Source organism: Stegodyphus dumicola, chromosome 2, assembly GCF_044657685.1.
Source record: "Stegodyphus dumicola isolate Sdum_Otavi_A_Nest chromosome 2, ASM4465768v1".
NCBI classification, from domain to species: Eukaryota; Metazoa; Arthropoda; class Arachnida; order Araneae; family Eresidae; genus Stegodyphus; species Stegodyphus dumicola.
Genome location: NC_140769.1, coordinates 223,205,847 through 223,232,774, shown reverse-complemented (window position 1 = coordinate 223,232,774; position 26,928 = coordinate 223,205,847). Strand labels below are relative to the sequence as shown.

Below are 26,928 nucleotides of genomic sequence, written 5' to 3'. Positions count from 1 at the left end.
GAAAGGAAAAAGAGAGAGAACATTCACAGATAAGGAAGCAAATATTGGGTGCACTCTGAAAAAAAAAAAAAAAATCTGTGTATTTGAAGCAAAAATATGCTTAAAGATTTGTTTCTAGAGAAAAAATAATTATTATCCTATTAAAAATGCAAATAATTTAACTTTATTTGAGAAAAATGTAAGACATGGCTCATCGCAGAATTCACATAATTTTTCCTGTGTGCAAATACTGAAACTTTTATTCTATACAAGACAAAAATATTCTGTCATTAATCTTTTCTGATGTTAAGTAATTGAAAAATCTTCTTCATTTGTAAGAAGAGATGAATAGAGTTTATGCTATTTTTCTGTACCGATTGCTTCATTCAAATGGGACCATTATTAATGTTATGAATTATTTAAAAATTTTAATTTCATTGAAAATTGTAGAAATTTGCGAAAAAGATCATTCATTTTCAAGAAGAAGTTTCGTAGACTTCTTAATATTAAAAATCTGAAAAATACTTCTCTGTCTGAAAAAAATTTGAAAACTATTCTTTTGAAATTTTGTAGTAATTATGTAACAATAATTATGTATTTTATGAAACAATTTCTGTAAGTAGATTTTAAAAAATTTTCTAAATTAACAACAACTTCTAATCATTGATATGTTAATATTATGTTTTTAATTATCAGCAAAAAAGTATAATTTTCATTATAGAGAACTTTATTATCCAACACAGTTTTTGAATATCAAAAATCTTTTAAATAGCTTAAACTTTTCGCTATTATTTAATCAGATCTAAATTTGAATTTATTTTCTAATAAAATGCATAAAAAAATCGCTTTCTACACTGCGTTATAGATCATATGTCAAGAGAATCCACTTTTAAATTAAAGGGCCATTTGACAGAAAATTACAATAGGGTATTGGCGATGGCCGCTTGTAAAATGGTGTATATAGAAGAAAACTGGATAGAGAGTGCTGAGATACACAAATATTATCTATGCTAGTAAAATTCTTATAAAATTTATCTTTCCTACATAGAAAAATAATTTTTTTTTACTCCTATCTTATTGCAACAGGATGGAGGTAACATCACTAACAAAGGTAGAATTATTGTTACGCATTATTTGCAATTCATTTTTTTTTTCAATAATTACTTTTTTATATTCAATGGCGGGCACTAGCCGTTATAGGCGTTGGCCAATACTAAGGCTAGGAATCGAGTTCACTTTATTGTGGAGACACCTAAAAGGTGAACAACCGTTACCTCCTATGAAGGTAGAGATAATTTACATCCATTCATTTTCCAGAATTCGAACCCTGGTTTTTCGGTACTACAGTCAGAGTGACTAACACTTTTTCGTCTGGGCAGCAATTTATTCATAATCAGATGCATTATTAAATAAAAGTTGGTGATTTTACCAATGTTAACTATAATTATCTTTTCGACAATTTGCATATTGTTCTATCACTTCAAACTTAGTCATGAGCTTGTTCCTTTCAGAGAGTTATGCATATTTTGAGAAGAGGGTAGAGATTTAAGCAGTTAACAGGAACTGGTAGCTTGCAGTTGTTTTATGTCGGATCCCGCTTGAGTTGGAGTCTGCCTAAAGAACGGTTGTGGAGTCTGGTTATAAGAGTGGATGTCTGGTCATATGGATGGGACCACTAGAAAGGCAGTAGCCATTGATTATCCATGCTGGAGTATGTGACGACGAGAAAGGTCTTCTCCAACTCGGTAAGCTAAAGATTTTATGGCTAGCTTGATAAAATGTAGTGAACTGTGGTTCCTCATATGATTATATTTGAAATGTGAATTTTAGTTTCGTCAGGTACATTGTATATTTTACTTTTATAGGAGTATTTGTAAGGTGCAAGAAGACACTCATTAAATTGTTAATGTCAAATTCTATAAAGTCTTAGTCTGCATGCAAGTGTCCCTCTCATCTCGATAACTCGAGAAAGGATGAAGTGGCACTTTGTAATTAGGTTCCATAGAGTGGGCTGTATTGATCCCATTACCCAAACATCTTAAAGCAAACCTAAAGCAAAAGTACCATATCTTTATTACAGAAGTTGTAAGGATCTTAAGTTTGACTAACGTTTATTTTGTTTTAAAACTTTACTATCCTCTCTTATTTTCCACTTCCGGCCAGAATAAACGCGTTAATCGTTTTATGCAAATTATACTTGCTAACGCTTAAGTATTAATTATACTTGCTAACGCTTAAGCGCGGGAGCGCCTGTAATATCGTGAAGGATAAAGGGTAAAGTTAACCCTTCCTGCTTGTGTTGTCCATTTCATACATACTTGAACATATCTTGAGCAAGCTCGCTGTTCCCATTCAGGACATTAGATGTTTCCTAAACAGTTTAGACGATCAACCAGTCCTGATAAAGTTTAGTGGGAGAAGTTTTTAGCTAGCATAACTTTAACATACTTTTCTCTGAGTGCTAAAACATACTCTAGGTGCGATTCTAACTTTTCAATTTAAATTTTAAAAAAATCATTGATTATTCTTAATCAAATGAAAATAAACTTTCAAAAGCAAAATCAGTTTATAAATCTGCACTGAATGCTGATGTATCGAGCAACGAAAAATGAGAAACAATGAGGGAAGTGTTAAATACTCATCATACCGATCAATAAGATCAATTCAAGGAAATACATGCTTAATTTTATCATGGAATATAAGCTCTCTGAAAATACCTAACACAAGTGTAAAGGAAGGTAGAAAGGACCGAAATAAACAGATTTTGTAGTATATGATGCTGTTGAACGGGAGACAGAGCGTTTTGCTGACGTAAATAGACATTCTCTAGGATTTCGAAAAATTTGCATCGTTAGCCTAAAGCATAGCTCGCCAACATGCATTTCATCTGTAAAAATGCAGATGAAAAAGTAGCAGCTGCTTAAAGAAGTTAAATGGGAACTGTTTGTTATACTTCTTTTTAGTAGCTGTGTCAGTTTAGCCAAAGCCCTATAGATAAAATTCATGTCGGCAAGCTTCGAGTTAATGTCGCGATACATACCATTCAAAATCTGCACGAAGAATGATAGTTTACGCCAGTTGAATGATTTTGCCACTTGAATGGTTACGTCAGATGAATGGCCTTCTGCTCAACAGCACCCTGTAGCAACAGCACTCTGGCACATATTACATTACGATACAGTGCACAATACAATCATTAAAAATTTAAGAAAATATGTCCTTAATCACTATACAAAACATTTATATTAATGAGCCAGTTTTATTTAAAGGAGTTGCAATGCTTTGCATCATGCATTTTATAACAGTATGATATAAGTCATTCTATCACCAAATGTGCGTAATGCATTCATAATATTTATAGAGTGTAACAGTACATAGTACTTACAGAATAATAAGTACATACAATGAACTTTTTACAGTGTAATAGTACATAGTACCATAGTACTTACAGAGAAGCAAATACTTAATAATAGGTAAACATGAATAGCGCATTACTTAAACAAAAATTACAGAGTGTGAGACTATGTTAAAGCAACATGGTTAAAAGAAACTACCTGAAGAGCAGCTTACAATGATTGTTACTTTCACTTTGTTACTATTATTTATGCTTTTCCAAAGAGTGTAAAAAATTAATTAATTGAGTTTTTAACATTTATCCCATATTGCGAATTTTTAAATTAAAATATTAAACCAAGAAGATTAAAAATATCCTACAGTTTCCTATATAAGAAACAAAATTATCGCTTCTACTCAACACAGCAAACTACAAGGAGTTAGAGCTGCAGATATAATATTAGCAGATTTACTAGTGCATTAAACTTCAAATAGCTGTAACTTCATCCGTAGGTTAGATACAACACCAATCCCTCACTTCTGATAAACATGACAGTAGTTATATAATGGGGGTTCTGTGAAACGCTAAGTCCGGAGTAGAGCGTGGCTAGTAACGTGCCACGCTCTACTCCACGGCCACAGAGGACGTGGCCAATGATGCCAGTCAGACAATGTGCACTATCATCAATGATATCACAGGAAGAGACGAATCCTGTGGAGTGGAGTAGTCAGATTCCTAGTGGAAGAGGAGAGGAGGAGATTCGGTGCTGCTGCTTAAGAGTTAGATTTGTGTGAATATCAACACCGAAAGTTTATTTTGACCGAGTGGTAAAGGCAGAAATGTCATACTCTGGCAACTCGAGAGTGCCATCTCTTATTCCTTTCTTAAACAGTTGTAAAATAAATAAATAAAACTTTGAGAACATATCATGCTAGCAACTTCTTTACATTGCTCAATATTTTAAGTTTAGTATTTTATTTTAAGCTATAATACACAGAATAGTTCCTGTCTGTATTTTATAGTTCTATTTCATTTACTAGCTGACTTACTTTTCCATTCTATGATATTAATAAATCAAATATTTTATTTCAGTTTAGGCACTCATATGTTTTTTACTTCCTTGTATGAAGTAAAAAGGAAGTATTGTAACGAGAAAAGTTTCAGGCAGCATATTTCAACAAAAATATCCATTTTGACCGCTATAGAATGCTATTTAGCAAAGTTTTTGCGTGATATCTGTACGTAAGGACAGAATAAAATACTCTTTCCCTCCAAAAAAATTATAAAACTGCTTTAAAATTAATTCTGAAGAGAATTTTTCGTGGCGTCTGTACGAACGTATATACGTACGTGCGTACGTACGTACGTATCTCGCATAACTCAAAAACGATTAGCCTTAGAACGTTGAAATTTTGTATATAGGACTGCTATAACATGTAGATGTGCACCTCGTATTTTGGTTGCAATCGGCCGCACCAAACGTATGTAAATATATTTATATATATATCCACTCTGTTACCCGGCTCAGTGATCTCAGTTTCTCTACTCTTATATGTTTGTAAATTGGTCATTTTTTGCTTCAAAAATGATTGAATTATGTTGTTTTTATCTTCCGGTTAAGGTTTTTATGCCTTTAGTAAATCTGTATGCAATATTTTTAGAATTATCAACAATTTTAAAGTTGTTTAAGTGCCGCTAAGCCTTTTCTTTATGGCGGCCATTGATTGTTTACATTTGAAACAGCAGACTAGTGGATTTGTTGCCAATCTAGAGAAACTTAGCTTCGCAACAACAAAGAAAACGCCTTCATTTATTATTGCCAATTAAATCATGCTTAATCCTTTCTGGAATTTTTTCGAGGAAATAAGTCTTTTCCTAGAAAATTCAGTAATAATAAATAAGTGTTTTCCTCAGATTTACTTCGTAATTTTTAATACAGATATTTTGAGTTTTTATATATTTTTGCCTTCTCGCGAAGTGAGAAGTAAATTAATTGAATGAGAAATACTCAATGGTCTGTGAAAAACTGTTTCTTTTTTTGTTTTATTTGCTTAATTTCTTTTATACATCATTCCAGCTTTATTATAGTATTTGAATAGAACATGTGGCAACGATTAGATAACTCTATTCTTTAAATGTTATAAATTTTGTGCATTATGAGTTATAATATGAACGAAATATAATAAATACTGTTAAGTGAATCTAGCGCCAGAGTGTCGCTATGGTAAACAAATACTAGAGTGAATTTTAAAGAATGTATTTATTCTATTGTGGTTTATGCGCTGTCGGCGAAGTAGATTTAATTCAATCCAATAAGTTTAAATGAAATGCAAGAAAAAATGCGTATAATTTAATATTCCGTACAAGTTTAATATTCCGAAGTCATGTGGTGTACACATCAGATTTTTTTAAATAATTTTGAAAAAGTTTCCTGATATTCAGATACATCTTTAGAATTTCTAATTTACCTGCTACATTTTCCGACTTCATTTAATCCTTTACATGACTCTCATTATTCTACATTTTACTTTCTTCCAAAAAAACCTTTCTTCTGCGATTTAAATGGTATAGTTTAATATTATTTATATCTGAATATTAGTATCCTTTTCTCATATTCTTGGTGTTAGCAATGTTTAGTCTCAAATTTTTAGTTGCCTTTAATTAATGAGCTTGATGTATTTCCACATTTGACGTATTAGAACAAACTCAAAGACATTGATCCGTAATTTTAGAATCATAATCACTGTTTCGTGCACTCATGTATAAATTTTTGCTACTGCTTCTAACATTTAATACCTTATAATTCAGCGTTTTTGTTTTGCTAGTTTATTCCATTTATATCGTTATGTTTGTATTTCATATGCATTGGTTATGCTAATTTTACCTACTTACCTTTTTCCTGTTCTAACACTCTACTATGTCTACTTTCTTGCAAGAGAACTCAGCCATTATTTACGTCACATGTACAAAGAAATTCCTAAAACCAAGAGTTTCAACACCGAACCAAAGTTGAATTACCACTGTTCAATGGTTTTATTCACTTGTATCTCTTTAAATATTCTTAAACCCAACATTTTCAAACCGGATCGAAGTTGAATTACCACTGCTCGGTGGTTTTATTCAGTTCCATCTCTTTAAATATTCTTAAAACCAACATTTTCAACACGTAACCAAAGCTGAATTACCATTGTTCAATGATTTCATAAATTTTCTTAAAACCAACAATTCTGAACCAAAGCTGAATTACCACTGTTAAATGGTTTTGTTCAATTGCGTCTTTTTAAAATTTATTTTGACACTATTTTTAACTCTACATCATCATTTTAAATATTTTAAGTCACTTTATCAGGATTTGTGTTCCTCTTTACTTGCCTTGGAAACATGAACTGTCCTGACTCGGAACAGGGAGCTTACTCAAGCTATGTTCAATAAATTGTGAAGTAGACAATACACACAGGAAGGGTATACGAAACCCTTTATTTTTCTATCTTTACAGAGATTTCCGGAACTTCGGAATACAGAGACCAACCACTTGTGGTCTGAACGTAAGAATATAAAACTACTAACTAAAACTCTAACTAAAACTAACTTTGGATTAATATACAAGTGCTTAACTTTAAGATTGGCCGTTATTTAACAAAATCCGTATGTAGTACAGAGAGCTGCTAAAACTACGATACGTTTGAAATGATCAAGAGGACTAAACCTCTGGCCTTGAAGGCAACCAGCAACCGAGTAAAACTACTATGGCAAGCGGCCTGCTTCTAATAACTCCTTCCTCTCTCTTGCTTGGCAAAAAGCCACAACTTAAGTACTTGGCGTTAGCAAGACAAATTTGCATAAATAAGTTAAAGCTTTTAATTCTGGCCGGAAGTAGAAAATAAGAAGTGATAGTAAAGATTTAAAATAAAATAAACGTTAGTAAAACTTAGGATCCTTACAACTTTACTTTTAATCCTAACCTATAACCTTAATCCTCTTATTCGGACTTAATTCAATTCCAACCTAGGCAACTTTACTTGGAATTCATTTCATTACTTTTTCGTATTACTATTTTTATAAGTTAAAACACCAAGTATTTGACTATTAGACGCTTCAGAACAGAATTCACATTATGAACACTTCTTTCTCAACGTACCTAAAGGTAAAACAGGTTTGCGATAAGAAGGAGCTGTCGCATGCATTGCTTATCTGTAAACATTCTTCGGGATTTTTGACTTTTAATGCATATTTCACAAGTTATTCAAAATTATTAGGAAAAGTACATACAAATTCCAGTTATTCTCCGAATTGCTTGTTCATTTTAGGTCAAATAATATTAATCGGAATTTAATTTATTCATATGTTCGTAATTTTAATTTCAATTTTTTTTAAAAGTTAATTGAGATAGAAATGAACTGCGCATTTGAAATATGAAAACTAAATAATGAAATAAAATTTCATCGTTCAGTTTTAATTTAAAACGAATGCTTTCTGTGCTTTTTATTTTATTTATTTTGTGCGGAAATGGAAATGATTTTCAACAGTTTAATCTTTGCTAAAAGTACGATAAACGAAAAAATAGAATAGTAGCGTTTAAAAAGTCGTGTAATGTAATTATGTATTATTATAATGCATTCTTTGGTAGATTTATTTTTTTCATTTATTCAAGGATACTTGTTACTGTTATTATTTCTGTTCCTTTACGTTAGTAGTTATATCTCTGTTTTGCAGATACAATTGTTTCCTAAAATTGCTTCGGAAGAATTTCATGCAACATTTAGACCAACTACATGTATTTTTCAGAATAAAGAATTGGAAAGTATAATGTCAGCCAAAGATATACTAAAAGGCATGAAGACATCATAAATATAATATAACATATCAAACAAAAAAATTTAACGTATAAAAATGTAAAAAAAAAAAAAGAAAAGAAAAGAAAAAAAAAAATAATAATAATAATAATGAAAAAAATCGCAAAATCTGATAATACCTACATATAACAGAATTTCAGAGAAACATTGAAAAGTAAACTATTCAAATAATGTTCTAGTTAGGATATTCCTTTTATTCAACTTCTTGACGTGTATAAATTGTGATTTGTACACTGAAATTAACAAGAACATAATTCAGATACTTTAAAAATTAAAAATTTTATACGCTGAAATTAGCAAGCAATTCAGATATATTAAAAATTAAATATTCAAGTTCCATGTTGAAAACTTTCCTTATATCCTCTATAAAATCTTAAAACAGTATTTTTATTGAATAAAATTTAATGTATGAAAGCTGACAGCTAAAACTTTTTCTTTTACGCATTTTGGTTACAATTTGGCTTCAATCAAATATACTAGTAATGCCTCGACTTTTTAAAGAAGGAAGCTTTATTAGATTTCTCAGTAAATATGATGATTCCTAGGATGTTTGAGTAGGAAGAAAAACATTTTTGTACAGTTTGCTGTATCATAAAATTGCTCGCTTTATTTCCTTTTTTATGAAATTGAACAACACTGTGTTGGTAATTACGCAATAACCGAATCATTATTGCAAATTTCCTTTAACAATAAGTAAATACCTTTTTATCTTTTCTATCATTAAACAAGTAAAAAAAAAGCTTTACTAAGTGATACTTTTATATTCCCTTTTTGGCACATATTTCTTTCATCATTTACTAACTTAAACAAGTTTATCTCTGTAGCATAAATTCTGTAATTAACTTTTCAATAGTTCCTCTTTTAATAAGCATAAGATATAGATGACTGTCATGAAAGGTTTGAGAGTAATTATAAGAAAACTGTAATTAGAATTAAATTCAAAATTTCAGGGCTTCCGTTTTCAGGGCGTCCATTCAGGGCTGAAAAATATATTTGCTTGAAATATGAAATTAGAAACACTTATAGAACAAATAAGTATTCTTATAAAAATATAATCAACAAAATGTTCACTGAGTAGAATTTATATGCTAAAGAAGCTCTTCAACAAAGATTCATTGCAAAGAATTCATGCATTTAATTCAGCAATATTTAATAATAACACAAATTTCTTACTTTGTTTTTGGAGAACAGTTTCGTCCTGTCCAGAATTAGCTGCTTTTAATAATCTAGCTGGCGGCACAGACGGTCTATCTCTTTCCTCCTCTAAAAAGAAAAATTTTACTAAGTATTTGAAAGAAAAAAATTAAAGAATAATTCTAAGCTAGATTGTTTTAAGCTTTTAAAAGCATTTCATATAATTTAGTGCCTTACTGTACTTACTATACGATACGATAATTTGTCAAAAAAAAAAAAAAAAAAAAAAAAATGTTCTAATAAAATTAGCTCTACCAGAAATTGGTTAAGAGCGTTGAATATTGAAGTTTAATTCTGGTTTGACCACAGTCGAACGCGCTGGCATGGTTTCTTTTCATTGTTTTCCCCATCTATAATGGGATTATGAGCCACTTTTTCTTAGAAAATCCTCCACAGAGGCCCCCATTTTCTTAGGCACATAGCTCTTATAATTTTTTTTGAACACATACAGTCTATCCGTGCACCACAAATGTACAACACAGGGCTTGTAAGTTAACTAAAACATTAAATATTAAATGCATAAATAAAACGAAAAAGAACAGAGAACAGTAGTCTGGACTTTACGAAAACAAATAATTTAGCTGGCTATGTCACGCTGAACATTTTCAAATCGTTCTGCAAGCATAATCTAAAGCCATCAAAGGTAGGGCATGAAAAAATCAAATATTCCACATCTTGGGGTACTTTTTTTTTAACATTCACATAAATTATTTGATTTTATGTATTATCTTATATGCTTTTCCATATTTAAATGACTTAATATAAACCATTATAAAATAACTTCGTTACCTTGGAACTCTTTTTTGGCAGCTGCCTGCTCTTGAGAAGAAGCCGCTTCTTCTACTGGAGTTTGCTGTTGCAAAGTCTGCTGGGTAGGATCTCTACCCTTTCCTTTACCTCAAAAAAGAATGATATTACCATAAATATTAAATGTAGGAAAAAAAATTACTAAGGAAGTTAATGCTGCACACTGTAAAAAAAAACCTCGAAGTTTACAGACAAAAGTCTTGTATAGTTACAGAAATGCGAACAATTACGAAGGAAATACCTGTAACGAACACAGAACCAAACGAAACTGTAAACTCTACAGGAGTTTTTCAAGAAGTTTGGTTAGCGTTACTGACTACCGTGCCGAAGGGTCCGGGTTCGAATCCCGGAGAAGGCATGGATGTTTGTATATGTTTAATAAAAATTTGTAAGAAACGTTTGTTGTTAATTTCAATATTAACCCTCACGGATTGGAGGAAACGGCGTTCGCCAAAGTCCTCATCTTCTTTCTTCTTGTTTAATAAGCAAGATTGATACTGATACTGATACTGATTCAAGAAGTTTTGCTTGGATTTTGTCCGTAGCGTGTGATCACGTGGCTTAAAACGGCTGAGAGAGAAGAACTAATCAGGAAGAAGGTGAAAAAACAGCGTCTTAGCGGGAGAGTTCAACGATAGTCGCCATGTTAGCCATTATTTTTGCTATGGTCGAGGTAAGTTCGAAATAGTGTTTGACGTGTATTTTACTAATTTTATGTAATGTATTTGTTATGTTCTTTACACTATCTATAATTAAATTCTTTTAATGTTTAGCTTATAATTCTAATGCTCCTAAATAAACCTGTGTTGAATTATTGTTAGAGTTCAAATCACAGAGCTTGTGTTCCATTTAGTAAAATAACAACTTTTATTCGTTACATCTGCAGGTGTCTGCAGTTAAACTGCTCATATTTATAAACAGAAACAAATTTGTTAATATGTTAGTTTAAAAACAAATAAGCTTAATATTAATGTTCTATTTATAGTCTAATAATTTCTCATGTTAAATATTTATGTATCTTTTAAAACATATCGCGTTAGAATATTCATATTTTTCATTTTGTTGACAGATGTAACATTATTATTCCATACATGTTATCATTAATCCCAGCGTGAACTGCTTTAGAATATTTTTCAGAGCATTATTACACTATGTATGTTATTATTAATCTCAACGAAAAAGAAAAAATAAATGTAATATATTTAAAAAATTCGACAAAATAACTTAACATACATTAAAAATGGAATATCATTTCATTAATACATGCAATAAGTTCGCCTTAAAAGATTATATAGTCGGATAGCAATTACATATTTGTAAAAGTATTCAATGTATATTATTTTTTGTGTTAAAGATAGTTTTAATCCAGGACAGTCTTTACCAACTTATAAAGCATCTATTAAGTTACATTATAACCAACATTTACAAAAGGCAATCGAAATGCCGTGACTTTGACATATTTTTAACTATGATGTAACATACTAGGAACATTAAAGAAAAAAAATTCTATTTTTTCCTTTATGCTTGTTGAAAAGTAAAATATTAATAAAATGGTACAACATTCATTCTAGTACTTACAATGTAAATTTACATATAAATTTACTATAAATTTTGGTGCAAAGTTCATTATAAAATGCATTTGCTAATATTTAATAGTTATAGCATTCAATATCAAATCATGGAAATATTAGTAATGATACGTCAGTTGCATATATTAATTTCAATACTCAGCTCAATGCCAAATTTCTTCTATATCTGAGATAACATGTATTTTTTGAAAATAATTATTTTGTGTCATCTTTTCATTTAAAAATCTCTTTCAGATATATTTTAATGTGAATTATTTTCAAAATTATCCTCATTAGAATGAATGTTGTTCTCTTTATTATGTTTGAAACTGCCGTTACGCTAAAAAATATATTCAGAAAACTATTTATTGCTGAATGTTTAAAATAAGTTCTACTGCTCCTTTTTGACAAAGAGTATCCATTTGAATTGCAGTTGGTTTTAATTAATCGTTGGTTGTATTTTTAAGAACTACTTGATAAAATTCAACAAATTAGTTCAATCTATGAGTTCATCTGAAAAACCTAAAATTTTTATTCCAATTCTGTCATGTGTATATATTTCAAGAATGAAAAAGAATTACAAATTCACTATCCAACAATACTGAGTAATATGTTGTTGATATAGCCAAACTTAAAATGACCCATTTTAAAACCAGATTAAATAAATCATCGCGTATTTTAGGTCATCGAATTTCTTTGGCGTTTAAAGTGTCATAGATTTAGTAAATCCAAGGGTCAAGGTAAGCTCAAATATTTTTTTTCATAGTTCATATTTGCTAAGTTATAAATTTTGCTGATGCAAAAGTTATGTAACTTATGCAAACATATGCTTAGAGTATTTGAACTAGTGTTGAAAAATCACTGGAATTTAAAATGAAATTGACAGTATGCCTTAAAGCTTGTTTTGGTAAAAGCATATTTATGGGTGCCCCTTGGCAAAATTTGGCGATTTTTGGCAGTACATGGATACCGAGTTTGTGCAATTATTTGACCATGTTATTTTGGCTTGTGTAGCGACGATTTGTGTGCCAAAAACCGCCGCTACACGAAGACAGATTGCACATACTCGGTATCCATGTACACATCGACCTATTTTCACTTAAAAAAAATCTGTGAATTGTACAAACTTGGCATCGCGCACTCCCTTGACTTTATCCATGTACACATCGACCTATTTTCACTTAAGAAAACATCAGAGAATTGCACAAACTTGCGCTCCCTTGATAATACAGGGAGCACCCTTCAATATACTCTAACTGCTGTTTTTCATAAATTAAAACATTTTAGGCATTTAAGATATCTTCCTGTAAGTTACAACTAAATGAATGACTCTTAAGCATAAAAATTTCAAATTTTTATGCTTAAGAGTAGAAGGAGTTATACACTTTTTAAATAACAGTGTCAGAAAAATATACTTTTTAAAATATGTAAACCATTGTTTAAAGTATAGAAAAACCTTCCTTAGCAACTATACCTCTTTAAGTGATTATGTCAAGTATTCTGGTGATACAAACATTGATATTAATTATCACTGAGAATCATGCTTTGTGAAGTAACCACCTCCATTAAATATCAAAATTGTACAAAATTATGGAAAAGTTATAGAGTGGTTTTACTGTATACTTAAAGTATATCATATCACTGTTAGATATTGATGATGTAAAAGATATTATCTAATCATAAATATTTCAAGCATTAAATAGCTTAGTGTAAGTCAATAAGTTTTCAGATTCTGACTTTGTACCCTGTCTTTCACTATGTAATATTTTTCTAGCAACTGTGTTAAGTACCAGTAAGTAAGTTTGTCTTAAATACCACTTAATGTAATCAGGTATCATCTGTTCTGTCTGTAAAACTTAATCGTAATAAGTGAACAAATGAATATCTGTAAAACTAAAGATGACACTCTATGTAAAAAATACAAGTATTAAAATGTCTATGAGAGGAACATTTAAAATATTAAATCCATGATCAATTTTTGCGACATCTAAGATAGAAAATACCCAAACTGACTAGTTAATTCAGAGGATGAATGCATGTAACATCATTGTTCATGTGTTTGTTAATTGTGTAAGTATTGAAGTTCATGCATTAATTGTTGATAACTATATTATTGGTCTTATATATATATATATAAGTCAAATTTGTATATTTTGCTAGTGAGCTAAGTATTAAATGCTGTTACGTATAAGTTCATATTATGTGGAAAAGTAGTTTTTGATCTAACACTTTCTGAGAATTTTTTAATGTTGATCATCAAGCTTAAAGCATATGGCTGAAATTACCAGTATTAACCATAATTTAATTATTCTCCTGTTTCAGCGTTTCTCAAACTTTTTTCGAATAGAGATTATGTGAATTATCATAATTTGTGAATCACCTTGCTGCTGTTCCCTTCGAAAGCAATTTTTTAGCATATATTACTACTAGTACACTTATATTTTAATATATAATTAAAATCCATTATATTTCATAATTAAGTCCATTGAAGAAAAGTTATATTTCTAATATTTCAAGATTATTAATGAGAAGGATGATTTGTAATTCTTGCATGGCTCTTCTATATTTGGATATATGATGGTAAGACCACAGTCTTAGTGGATATATGATAGTATATTTGGATATATGGTGGTAAGTACCACAGTTATAGTGCTTTAAATCCATCTTTTACTGCTAAGACTGAGTGGGAAGTCTGTAAGTAGGGTAACCAATAATAAATTTCATAAAATGTCTATCTTACGAGAAAAGGTGATAGATGATTGTCATATGTAACTTTTTAAACTCTGAGATTTTTCAACTAAATTTTTTTGTCTCCTTTGAAAACTTCGGAGGACCATGAGGGCAAGCTGTATGATCCACAGATTGAGAAGTGCTACCTTAATGCATTTCAATTTCTAGAGAAATTAATCTTAAAAAAAATCTGAACATTATTAAAACTACTTTACTGATTTATTTTATATTACAAATAAATATAGTAAATATCTAATAAACCTCAAATTATTTTCTGCAATATTTCTGAATTATTTAAATTTGTACTGTTTTTGCTTCAAAAATGGATGATACATGCAATTTATGATTTCATGAAAGGACCAAAAGGAATCTTGTTTGCAATTTAATTATTTAATTTAAAAAAAGATTTAAATCATTTGGAATATGTGCAAGTGCATGCAATTATTATGAAGAGATTCTAAATTAAAATGTCACATAACAAATTTAGAATATGTTATGTACTTCTAACGAATGTGAATTTTTCTTTATTTAGGAGCCATGCTTTGAATCCTAAGAAGAAGAGGACTGCACCTTCACAACTAGTTAATTAAAAATAACAATAATATAAATTTTACCTATTTTTTATTTTATTTTCCTTTTGGATAGTTTTCAAATAAAAATAAACCTATTTTTGTTTCTATATTCTGTGTATTGGAATAAAGAGTCGAAATCCATTGCAATATCCAATATTTTCAAAATATGATATTTTTTGAAATAAAATATATGATTATGGAATATTACGTTAAAATGAAATGGTTCCTTATGTAACCTGTATGTTACACTAAAAGGCTTCATCGAATACTTGTAAAGTAATGAGCAAATACTTGTTATCAATTATCTAATATCTTGTGTTAATATCTTACTATAAATTTAAGTTAATATCTTGTGTGAATGAATATTATCTTACAGAATTTTTGATTCCATAAAAATCTATCTAAAAATATAATTTTGTTGAATGAAGATTTAAACATTTTTCCCGAAGATTTAAAAAGTCATTTGAAATAATGATAACAAAAACATTAATCTGAACCATTTAATAAATGAATAGAAAATTTTGAGAACAATTAAATCATCCACAGGAATTTTGAAATAATCATCGTATTTTTGACATCAGTTAAAGAAAGAAAATCTGAGTCATTTTGATTATAGTGATAAATTAGTTCCATTAATAGTAGGATAGAAAATTAAAATTTTAAGGAGCCATTATGCATTATCAATTTTTCATTAAAAAATTTTTAGTTTATTACTACTATCATATCAATTATTAATGCTGAATTCTTTATCTTCAGTTTTTACATTCTTTTCTTAATTTTCTAGGCATAGCAGAGAAAAATATAATTATAGGATCAAGGCATTTCCAAATACATTATATTTTCTTCCTTAAATTTTTAAGATCATTCTATATTCATCATGTATTATAGACACAGTATCAGGGGATTCTGTTCAATTTTTCAATTAGAATTTGGGACGAAGTTGTGAAGTGTGATACCTACATTAAATGCTTGAATTGATTATTTGAAATATGACAAAGCAAGAGAGGGCCATCTGTCCAAGGAAAGGAATATTTTAAGGAAAACTTCATGTTACACAAACATTTACACAGGCAGCCCATTCTCTAGGATTTAAATCTAGAGCCAAATGCTAGTGTTCAGCTTACTGTCTGGCTGCCTGTAGGCAATAAATGTTTTAGTAGAAGGAATACTTGAAAAATTAAATTTAGGACTAACTAATTCTTCAATTTTGTATTCAATGAGAAGAATGTAATTTATTAATAAAGTTTTAAATCTGGGAAAATACCTGTACAACTGTCCGATTAATTAATCTATTATTTCAATTAATGGTCAGTAGCAGAAGAGATTAAAAAGCATTTATGCCTAAAAGAATTATATGTTGTAATTAAAATGAATAATGCAATTAAGCATGAAAATAATTTTGGATAACTTGTGATAACTGAATTTAAGTTCATTGTTGAGTTACATAAGTAATTTTTTTTAGAATTTGAAAAAATATTTAGAATTGTTTATTGAAACAATTTCATTAAAATATTTATTTTACTGTAATCATATCCAATTGCAGTCTCTTTAGATTACACTGTTGGGTATAAGGAGAATGATTTGGTTTAGTTTACTTAAGTATGGCAAAGCACACTAGGACTATCTGCCTAAGTGGAGAAATGCCTTTGTGGAGGACTTTCGAAGGGAAACTGACTTTCACAACTAGTTAATTAAAAATAACAATAATATAAATTTTACCTATACATGTTACACATGGAGAAAACCATGAAAATACCCATACAACCAGCCCATTCGCGGGATTTGAACCTCGGACCGAACTACCAGTGTTCAGCGGGGGAATTCTAGAACATTACTAATTTATTGCCAAAAAACCATTAAGTCTAATACACAAGTTTTTTTTCCAGCTATTTCGTGATGCATATGTAACTTTGAGATGTCTTAAAATTCAATAAAGGAAAGTAATGTAGATGTAAGAAAAACATAAAATTTGAGCTTCTTTTTAACATTGGAAATATTTTGAAAGAAAATGTTGTATATCTTTTAGAAAATCTAAGGTATTTTTCCTTAAAAAAAAAAAACTTAATATTTAAAGTTACATAACTTCCCTTTCCCCACAAATAAATAAATGCAGCATATTTTGTTACAAGCAGTAGCTGTAGACATTTCACATAAACCATATGTTCTACATGTGTAATTATTTATAGTAATATTACAATCAAAATATTTAATATTTAGGAATACATGATTTTTGTATTTTGTATAAGACAAATATGTTCTATATGCATAATTATTTGGAAGAACTTTTAAGTAAATTATCTGCAACTTTTACATATATATCCTTTAAAATTTCACATGAAAATACATGTTCTTACATAATCACTTGCAATAACCTTACAAGCAGAACACTAGTAATCTACAAATATTCCCTTTAGTTAGTAATTCACATTCAAAAATTACGATCTACTTACACTATTATTTCCTGTAATCTTTACAGATGTTTACATTGGTAAATCACATATGAAAAACATGTTATACTTACACGATAATTTCCTGTAACATTACAGATCAAAGATCTGTAACCTTTACAGGCATATGCTTCGGTAATCAACATACAAAAACTTTGTTATGCCTACAGAATAACTTCCTGTAACATTACATGTCAAACATCTGTAACCATTACAGGTATAATCTCTGTAAAGTTACTAAGAAAATTCCTGTTTTGATTACTCAAATAATCCATGGCATCCCAGTTTCCACGACTTTTCTTATTAACTTTACAGATTTTTTTTTACAGTGCATAATTAATCTTATAATAGGTTTAATGAACTCAAAATGGGTAATTTTACAATCTATTATAACATATAAATGTGTTAAAAATTTACCTTTCCTTTTTCTCGGCATCTTTTCTAATATTCAACCGCTAATATACTACATAATTATTTCTAAGCAATATTTTCAAATAAAAAGTTGATCTTCTGCAGCAGGGATACAAGTAAACAGATAAAATACTATAATTAATACAAAAAAGTAATAGAAAAGTCTCTAATTGGCATACAGAGGCTATAAAGGAAAAGAGCGATAGGAAGATTTCTACTAACGCTATATGCAAGTGAAGAGATTACGAACAAGTCTTGTCAAGGTATTTGTGAACCGCAACTATCCTTGCGATAAATTTACTTCAAGTTTCCATTTCGAGAAATTATCTTACATCCTGTGATAACAAAGTCAAACACTTATTGTTATTATTGAGGTCGTATGCAATATTAGACTGTATTAGACAATAAACATGACCGATAACTTAAAAAAAAATTGTGATAAATGCATCTGTTTAGTGATAGAAAACTTAAGTTCTTTTATAGTACATTTTTAGTTCTCTAAACTAAACTTTTTTAGTACATTTTTGATTCTCTAAATTCTTAGTACATTTTTAGTTCTCTAAACTAAATTGCTTTTCATCTGCAGGTTAAAAAAGGTAGGTTCATTTATAAAACAAAAATATCTAATATTTATAAATATCTCGGATTTTTTTTATACGATCCATGAGATAGTTTAATGTTTTTAAAACTGTAGATTTATTTGTGTAGTTCTTTCAATTGATTTTTGAAAATGGAAGATTATAGCAAGTGAAAGAATATAGTGATTCGTGTGTAATTTAACGAGAAGATTCTTTTTTTACCTGTTCGTAGTGAATTAATTATCAATAATACATTGGTAATCAAACTTAAAGGATAAAGAGAATAAATGTACTCACTAAGTTAATGTTGCAACCGATTCCCAATGCTGTCATTATTTATGTTAATTAAATAACGTAAACACAAAACTGCCCTTCCGTGCATACGTTAACGCCAGAAATATACAAACTCGGTGACTGACAATGTGGTGCGCAATAGACGCATGTTGGAATTACGGTCTGTAGTATTGTTTAAAGTGAATGTAATTTCTGAGAGTGATCAGTATTCAGTAGTTGTGTCTCATAGACATCATTTAAGTGAAGGCCAAACGTGGCGAAAAATTCGTAGAATCGGGGGAGATCAAACACAAATGGAGGTCGCCTAAGATTTGAATATCCCTCGAAGGATCATATCAAGAATTTGGAGACGGTTTTCAAGCACTGGATCAGTTGACAGACGGCCTGACCTAGAGCAACTGCATCAGAAGGCTGTTTTCTGTCGTTTTTGGCTCGAAGAAACCACGAAGCGACTGCAAGATTTGTTTTTAAACCTTCGGGCTGCGACAGGAATTCAAATTAGACATTCTACTGCTCCGCGGAGACTTGATGAGATTGGACTATATGTGAGAAAATAAACGGTTTGCATCCCCCTCACTCCAACTTCCTATGGAGCCTTTTAAACTGGTGGCGTCGTCATGTTTGCTGACGAGTCCAGATATAATCTGAACAGTACAGTGCAATTCCACAAGACTTAATCAACACTTAATCAACACTTCTATGAAATCAAGATGTGAGGTATGCGTATGTGTCCGAGATGATCATACATCATATTAAAGAAAAAAAATTTCAGCAAGAGGTGATTTAATTTTTCCATCATTTTCGAGTTTGTATAAATTTGGTTTTAGTTTCAATATTCTGCGAATAATCAACTGCCCCACATTGTAAATAACTAATGCTTTTGTACAAATTTCTATTCAGAATTTTTCATTAAGTATCAGTTACGCTTTATTTCTTTCATTATCCTTTAATTTTGATTAACAATGTAAATATGATTGTTTAATTATAAATATCTTGTTACTATTATACTAGGAGTTCAACTGGATCTTAGCCAGCAGTAAATTTACTTCATCCAATCCACTGTAAAAAGATGGAATAACATACATTGTTATTTTTACATTAAAATAACTGAAATATTGTCTTTTTAAAAATTTCATAAGACAGATAAAAGAAGACTGAAAGCGTTCATAGTAAAATTATGATTCAGAGGTGTCATATCTTAATAACCAAAACCAAATTAGGATCAGAGTTGATGTCGCACAGCATGATTCGTTTCTTAGTGTTTAAGAAGTGTTTATGCCCTGGAATAATAAAAAAAGATTTCTTTAAGGTTAGTAATGGTACATATTTCAAAATCTTTTAAAACAGATACAACAACTATGAGACCGTACACAGATTTATATATTCATAAAAAATTCTTTATGGATGTATTTTTGTAAAACCTTACATTTTAAATCTTAAAATTAAATTACAGGTTGATAAGAACAATATTGTGGTGCTCATGCTAAGCAACAAGCTCTCAGAAGTTAATTTTCAACAATGTTGTTGATGTTTCCAGTTATTAGAATATGGTTTTAAGATGATTCGAAGTGTGAAAATATCCACTAGTAAATTAGTGTATGTGTGGTTGAGGAAGTCATATGAGCAATTTGGTTTTTGGGAAAATCCCAAAAAATATTTTAAAATGCTTAGCAATAAATAGATTTTTTAAAATTAAAAAAAAAATTTACAGTAATTCGGTAAATAACGTAAATTAGAGAGGCATATATTTCATTTCATCTTCCACCGACGGAAACCACAATTTGTACGTTATATGTACTACTTTTCAAAAACGTAAGAACTTAAGTTAGAAAAATTAACATTTCTTTAACAAGGGAAAAAGAAAAATACAATAAAACATAACGGCTCAAACTTCTACCATTAGGTGAGAAGTAGGCGCATGAAGAACAAAAAACGCAAACTGGAAACATAAAACTTTATTTCAGCAGAGCGTTTGTTGACTGTGCATTCTATTTGCGACAATCACACGTTCAAAGCGTGTTACAGCGTGTTCAACAGTAACGGGAAAGGTTTATCGATGAATTGCAGCAATATGATGTGTTATTCTTGCTTTCATTTCAGGTGTAGTCCGAACGCTTTCACCACAGACACGATCTTTGAGGAATGTCCATAACCAGAAGCCTCAGGGATTCAAGTTCGGAGAATGAGAAGGCAAGAAAGTCGGAAAACGCCTTGAATTTACCCGATCATATCCAAAATGGTCACTAGTCCAACAATGTAAGGTGGATCACTACCTTGCATGAAAACAGTATTCGCTAAACATTCTCATTCCTGTAAGGCAGGAATGTTTTGCTACTGAAGAAGTTTGCAGTAACAGGTACCCGTGATGGAACAGTGGGAGTTCTCCCAAGAAAAGGTGACCAAGAAGGGCTTCCAGAAGTGTTCTCCCAAAACAAGGGGACCATGAATGAAATCAGCAGTAAAACCACATCATACAGCAATGTAATCAGCATGTAGAGATCACTCATGTACAATATTATGACTTGCAGTACCCCACATGTAACAGTTTTGAATATTAACTGCTTCGTCTGGGGTAAAATTCGACTCGTCCAAGCACAAAATATTCTATTGCCAACGTCTATTCTGTCCAGGAGAAGGCTATATATGGTCACTTTACTTAACCTGTTCCGCCAAACTGAGTTAATGGCACTACAGGGTTAGGAAGTTATCCTATTCATTGCTAGCAATCTGACGGTTAGGCCGCCTTTCTACATTTTACTTTAATCTGTAGTTTCTTGGATATAATTATTTTCATTCACTTGCTTCATTATCTCTAAGATGTCCTTGTTGCAGTAATAGTCCGTGAACAGTCTATTCACAGGATATGTGATGTGTAAAATCAGCTTGTTTGTGCGGGTCTGCAGGACGCAGCTCTTGGAGAACTTGGATCTTGTATGGATACTACTTTAAAATGGATCGCAGAATCTTTTGATCAGGGAAGAGACAAGTCGGAGAGATGTGTCGACCGATGAAGAGGCAAATGTTATCAGACAGCTCGAGCACATATCTAAGAATATCGGAAATCTGACACTCTTTCTGCCATGGCAGGAGCGTCTTCCACAGTTTCATTTGAAATCCGTTTCCATCTTCTTCCTTGCAGCCCACATAACTACCCAACCTCTTCAAATTTATGACCTTTTCCAAACCCTACCTCTACATAGGTTCTTTTAGTAAGCCTTTTTCAAACGTCGATATTCTCGCAGTGCAGTTGAAAAATTACCACCGTTTTGATAAAATAGTTTGGCTAGTAATGTTCGATCTTTCTTCTCTAAAAGTAGGGTGGAGAATAATTTTACGGTATTGAATACCGGCTTTTTGAAACACTCCAAAGGCAACAATGTACTGATTAGGAAATCTACTGGCTTTAATAATAATAACAAACTTCGTTAAGCTTCCTGCGAAGTAAAGAATTTTAAGAGCAAGATGCAACTAGCCAGTGGCCAGATATCCTTCTTTGTTCTACATACTCATAATAATATTCTTTTATATATTTCTGCTTACTTTTTTTATAAATAAAAACTGTATACAGTGTTGCCCCAGATTTGGAACAACTTTGGAATCTGAACAAAAAGTTCGCCATACTTGCGCTTTATCTTTCAGTTCACATTTGGAAGTTGCAGTGAAAATATTTCGTGTGAGCTTAGTCTAAAAAGTGTAATGAAAGAAATAAGAGTCAGAAGAAAGCTGTTAGAATTGTATCTTATTGTTAAGCATTAAAACGGCACACTTAATCATTGAAAAAAAAGCTGCTGGTTATGTGAGCTGCTGGTTATGTGATTTCTGAGAAGATAATTAGTGAGAAAACTCCGATTCTTCGCGATGATTTAGTGAAAGACATGCCTAAATACAGCTCAAGAGTAGGAGTTAAAAACCAATAGCGGATGGTTCGAAAAATTTAAGAAAATGACTAAGATTCATAATGTTGTTATGCACGGACAATATTTCTAATTAGAAAGCAGGAGAAAATTTGTAAAGGAGTTTGCGAACAGAGAGGGGTATGTTTCGAACTAGTGTTAATGTGTTCAGTTGTGACGAAAGAGACCTCTTTGCGAAAAAGAGTCTTAGGCGAATATATATCTCAAAGGAACTCTGTACCAGTGCCAGCGCTAGGCTTTTCGCCCACTTCGATTCCTAGAAATCCACCCAGTAACTTCCTAAATTTTGCAAATTTTGCCGCCCTTAAATTCTGCCGCCATTGCGTCTGCACCTATTGCACATACTCTAGCGCCGCCCTACTCTGTACCAGGCCATAAGCCAATGAAAGGCCATCTTACTGTCTTACTGTGCGATAAGGCTAGTGAAGACAGCAAGATCAAAGCTCTCCTTGTCTATTGTTCAGTGAAACCGACAAAACCAACAGTCTTTAAGAAGAACGTTATTAATAGCAAACGTAATGTTGTGTGGAGATCGAACGTAAAAGCATGAGTCACCACGCAGTGGTTCACTTAATGAATACCTGAGAAGGCTAGTAGGCTGGTCAATTGGAAAAAAATTCTCCAGATGAAGGCTTTCCTTGTCCTGGACAATGCTCTTGAGCATCCTCCAAGTATAGAAGATGATTCGGTGTGTGAATATAGCTTCATTGGGATAAAATACTTTCTCTCCAACACCACTTCTATTATACAGTCTATGGACTAGCAGAGATTTCCTATTTCGTCCCTTCTCTTTTCATCTTGTGGTCAAAATCGTGTCGTTTCATCCATTGCTATCCCTAACCCCCTCATCAGTACTCACTACTGACTGAAGGCTGAATCTCCCGGTGTATTCCTTTTACCGCGATTCCTGTTTCCGCTGTTGTCAAAAATGTTCTTGTTTCCGCAAAATCACAAATCTTCATTACCCCCTTCTCAAAGGGGGTTACATAGTGGAGGGCCAAGTGGACTTTGGCCTGATAGGAAAGCAAAAAATTTTTAGATTTAAAAAGAAGAATTATTAAAAGAAATAATAGAAAAATATTTACAATCTCAGATCTTTGCATGAATGAAGCTGTATTTAAAAGGAGAGAGAGAGAGAGATGTTCAAACTGTGCGCTGATTTTGGAAATGAACTAAAAGGTTGGTTCTTAAAGTAAAAAATCTGATGTATACACTGCATGACTTCCTCGTACGGAATATTAAATTATACTCATTTTTTCTTGCATTTCATTTAAACTTATTGGATTGAATTAAATCTACTTCGCTTACAGCGCATGAACCACAACAGAATAAATAGATTCTTTAAAATTCACTCTAGTATTTCTTTATCATAGCGACACTCTGGCGCTAGATTCACTTAACAGTATTAATAATTATATAACAGTTAACTTATATAATAATTATATAACGGAAACTAAGTTAACTGTTATATAATCCAATAATTATATAACAGTTGACTTATATATTTCGTTCATATTATAACTCATAATGCACAAAATTTACATCATTTAAAGAATAGAATTATCTAATCGTTGCCACATGTTCTATTCAAATACTATACTAAAGCTAGAATGATGTGTAAAAGAAATTAAGCAAACAAAACAAAAAAGAAACAGTTTTTCACAGACGATTGAGTATTTCACATTCAATTAATTCAGTTCTCACTTCGCGACAAGGCAAAAATACATAAAAACTCAAAATATCTGAATTAAAAATTACGAAGTAAATCTTAAACACGTATTTAAAAAAAGAAAAAAAAATTCCAGAAAGGATTAAACATGATTAAATTCGCAATAATAAATGAAGGCGTTATCTTTGTTGTTGCGAAGCTACGTTTCTCTAGATTAGCAACAAATCCATTATCCTGCTGTTTCAAATGTAAACAAGCAATGGCCGCCATCAAAAAAATTATTAGGCTTAGCGGCACTTAAACAACTTTAAAATTGTTGATACTTCTAAAAATATTGTATAAAGATTTACTAAAGGCGTGAAAACCTTAACCGGAAGATAAGAACAACATAATTCAATCATTTTTAAAGCAAAAAATTTACAATTTACAAACATATAAGAGTAAAGAAACTGATATCAGTGAGCCGGGTAACAGAGTGGATATATATAAAAATATATTTATATACTTTTGGTGCGGCCGATTGCAACCAAAATACGAGGTGCACATCTACATGTTATAGCAGTCCTATATGCAAAATTTCAACGTTCTGAGGCTACTCGTTTTTGAGTTATGCGAGATACGTACGTACATCAGTTCGTACAGACGCCACGAAAAATTCTCTTCAGAATTCATTTTGAAGCAGTTTTATAATTTTTTTTGGCGGAAACGAGTCTTTTATTCTGTCCTTACGTACAGATATCACGCAAAAACATTGTTAAATGGCATTCGATAAAGGTCAAAATGGATATTTTCGTTGAAATATGCTGCCTGAAACTTTTCGCGATTACAATACTTCCTTTTTACTTCGTACAAGGAAGTAAAAACAATATTCTTCCAAAATTCTTCATAAAGGTGAGTTTAGTAAAATCTTTCAGAATAAATATTCGTTCTAAAACGACGACTTCTTAGGTCTTAACTGCGCTTTTACAGTTTTTAATTCTTTCACTTACGCAAATTCAAGGAACTACATAATACGTGAAAATAACAGCTAATATTTTAGCAGAATTACAAATGGAATGAAACTAAAGATTTCGAGAGGAGCCTAAACTAAAAGACAAGTCTTATATCTAACGAAGACTAGCTTATTCACAAACTGCCCAGCTCTTCGTATATATATCTCAAAGTAATAACTTATCGTGACATCTCCTGAGGAGCTGTGGGTGTTGGGACTGTACTCTCCGATTTCGCAGGAACAGGAAGGATTTTGAAAAACGCGGCAAGAGGAATCGCAATTTGAAACAAATTTTGAAACAAAACTAATTCGAATCTCCCGATTCCCTTTTCAAAGGTCATTGTTGAGAGGATCATTTGTTGAGACAGAGATGTTAATGTCAGTTGCCTTGTTTTAATTAATACCTGATCAATACACCGATTGCTCTGAAGTAATCTCAGAACGACAGACAGGCGTAAGATACAATTCTATTTTCTATCATATGTCATTATTCTGAATTCGTCTCTTGATATCTTCATTCATGTCGGTTTATAACGTGGTAATGAGTTTACTGAAACCTGAATTCGTTGAAACCAGACGTTGTTAACCAGCTGTAATAATATTCGCAAGTCGATCACACACATTTAAAAGAAATTTAATAAATTAGAATAAATGCTGGATTTGCCGAGACTCACTGAAATTGAACTTTATTGACACATTTTGAAGATCATGATTGCAAGAAAGAAACCATACTGGCAATCCTAACATAGCAAAGATCGAGATGGAGAAATATATCACAAAGTGAAAAAAAAAAAAAAAAAAAAAAAAAAAAAAACTGAAAGGTTTCAGATTTTGTCCAAAGGGGCTTTTTTTAACGTTTTGTGTGTTACCTTTATTTATTAAATATCATGTTTTTCGCACTTAAAACATAAATTTCAAATAGCTTTAAAATGAGCCTATCTTTAGAATTTCCGATACACAGTTCCATGCGCTGGAGATAAAAAGGTTTCCTTTTCCCCGTAGATTGTTGCCATTGCTCGCTTTCAAATCGTTGAGTTTATTACTCAAAAATTCGTTAAAGTTTTACAAAATATGAAATCGATAATAAAACAAATTTCAAATTTCAAATTTGGTCTTCCACATATGCGTAGGAGGACTACGCCATTCAAAATTCGATCGCTTTATACAATTGTTTTATCACAATGAGAGAAATACACATTTATGCAGATTTTTCATTATTTAATTTCTTCAAATATAATGCAGGACTCTAACATTAGGTGGCAACGGTTTGAAAAGTGAAAGGGACATTTACAGTGATTCAACGTAAAACGAAAACAATAGTCCTTCAAGGACAAAACGCCTTTGGACTAAAAAGTTCGTAACGAACTCACTCCAGTTTAGCAAATTTATAACGATTCTATATTACCAGCAGGAGATTTTTGACTAGATTTTGAGACAGAAATCCCTAAATTAGAATATGTGAACCTGAAAATCAGATATCTACATTATGAAGGCTTACTTATCTTCTACAGCTTAGATTCGAGATGATTTAATTTTGCCAGAAAAAAAAAAAAAAAAAAAAAAAAAAAAAAATTATTTATTGATGAT

At 31.0% G+C, this 26,928-nt stretch overlaps 1 protein-coding gene and 1 long non-coding RNA gene across 3 annotated transcripts in view; one reads left to right on the top strand and one right to left on the bottom strand.

Annotated features, from left to right (window-relative positions):
- LOC118181234 (protein argonaute-4-like) overlaps positions 1–18,147 on the bottom strand; it is a 33,059-nt gene extending 14,912 nt beyond the window's left edge. Inside the window, exons 1-3 of one of the 2 annotated variants that reach the window (XM_035350327.2) lie at positions 17,902–18,147; positions 10,150–10,257; positions 9,340–9,429 (exon numbers count right to left, since the gene is read on the bottom strand). In XM_035350327.2, the coding sequence (XP_035206218.1) occupies positions 9,340–9,429; positions 10,150–10,257; positions 17,902–17,920 (217 nt within the window). In that variant the 5' untranslated portion in view covers positions 17,921–18,147. The remainder of the gene's footprint in view (positions 1–9,339; positions 9,430–10,149; positions 10,258–17,901) is intronic. The other variant, XM_035350328.2, reaches the window with a different exon arrangement.
- On the top strand, positions 1,286–24,538 carry LOC146998882 (uncharacterized). Its single transcript, XR_015039791.1, has 2 exons — positions 1,286–1,724; positions 20,868–24,538. It is a non-coding gene; the product is annotated as an uncharacterized LOC146998882 (long non-coding RNA).
- The last annotated feature ends 2,390 nt before the right edge of the window (positions 24,539–26,928 follow it).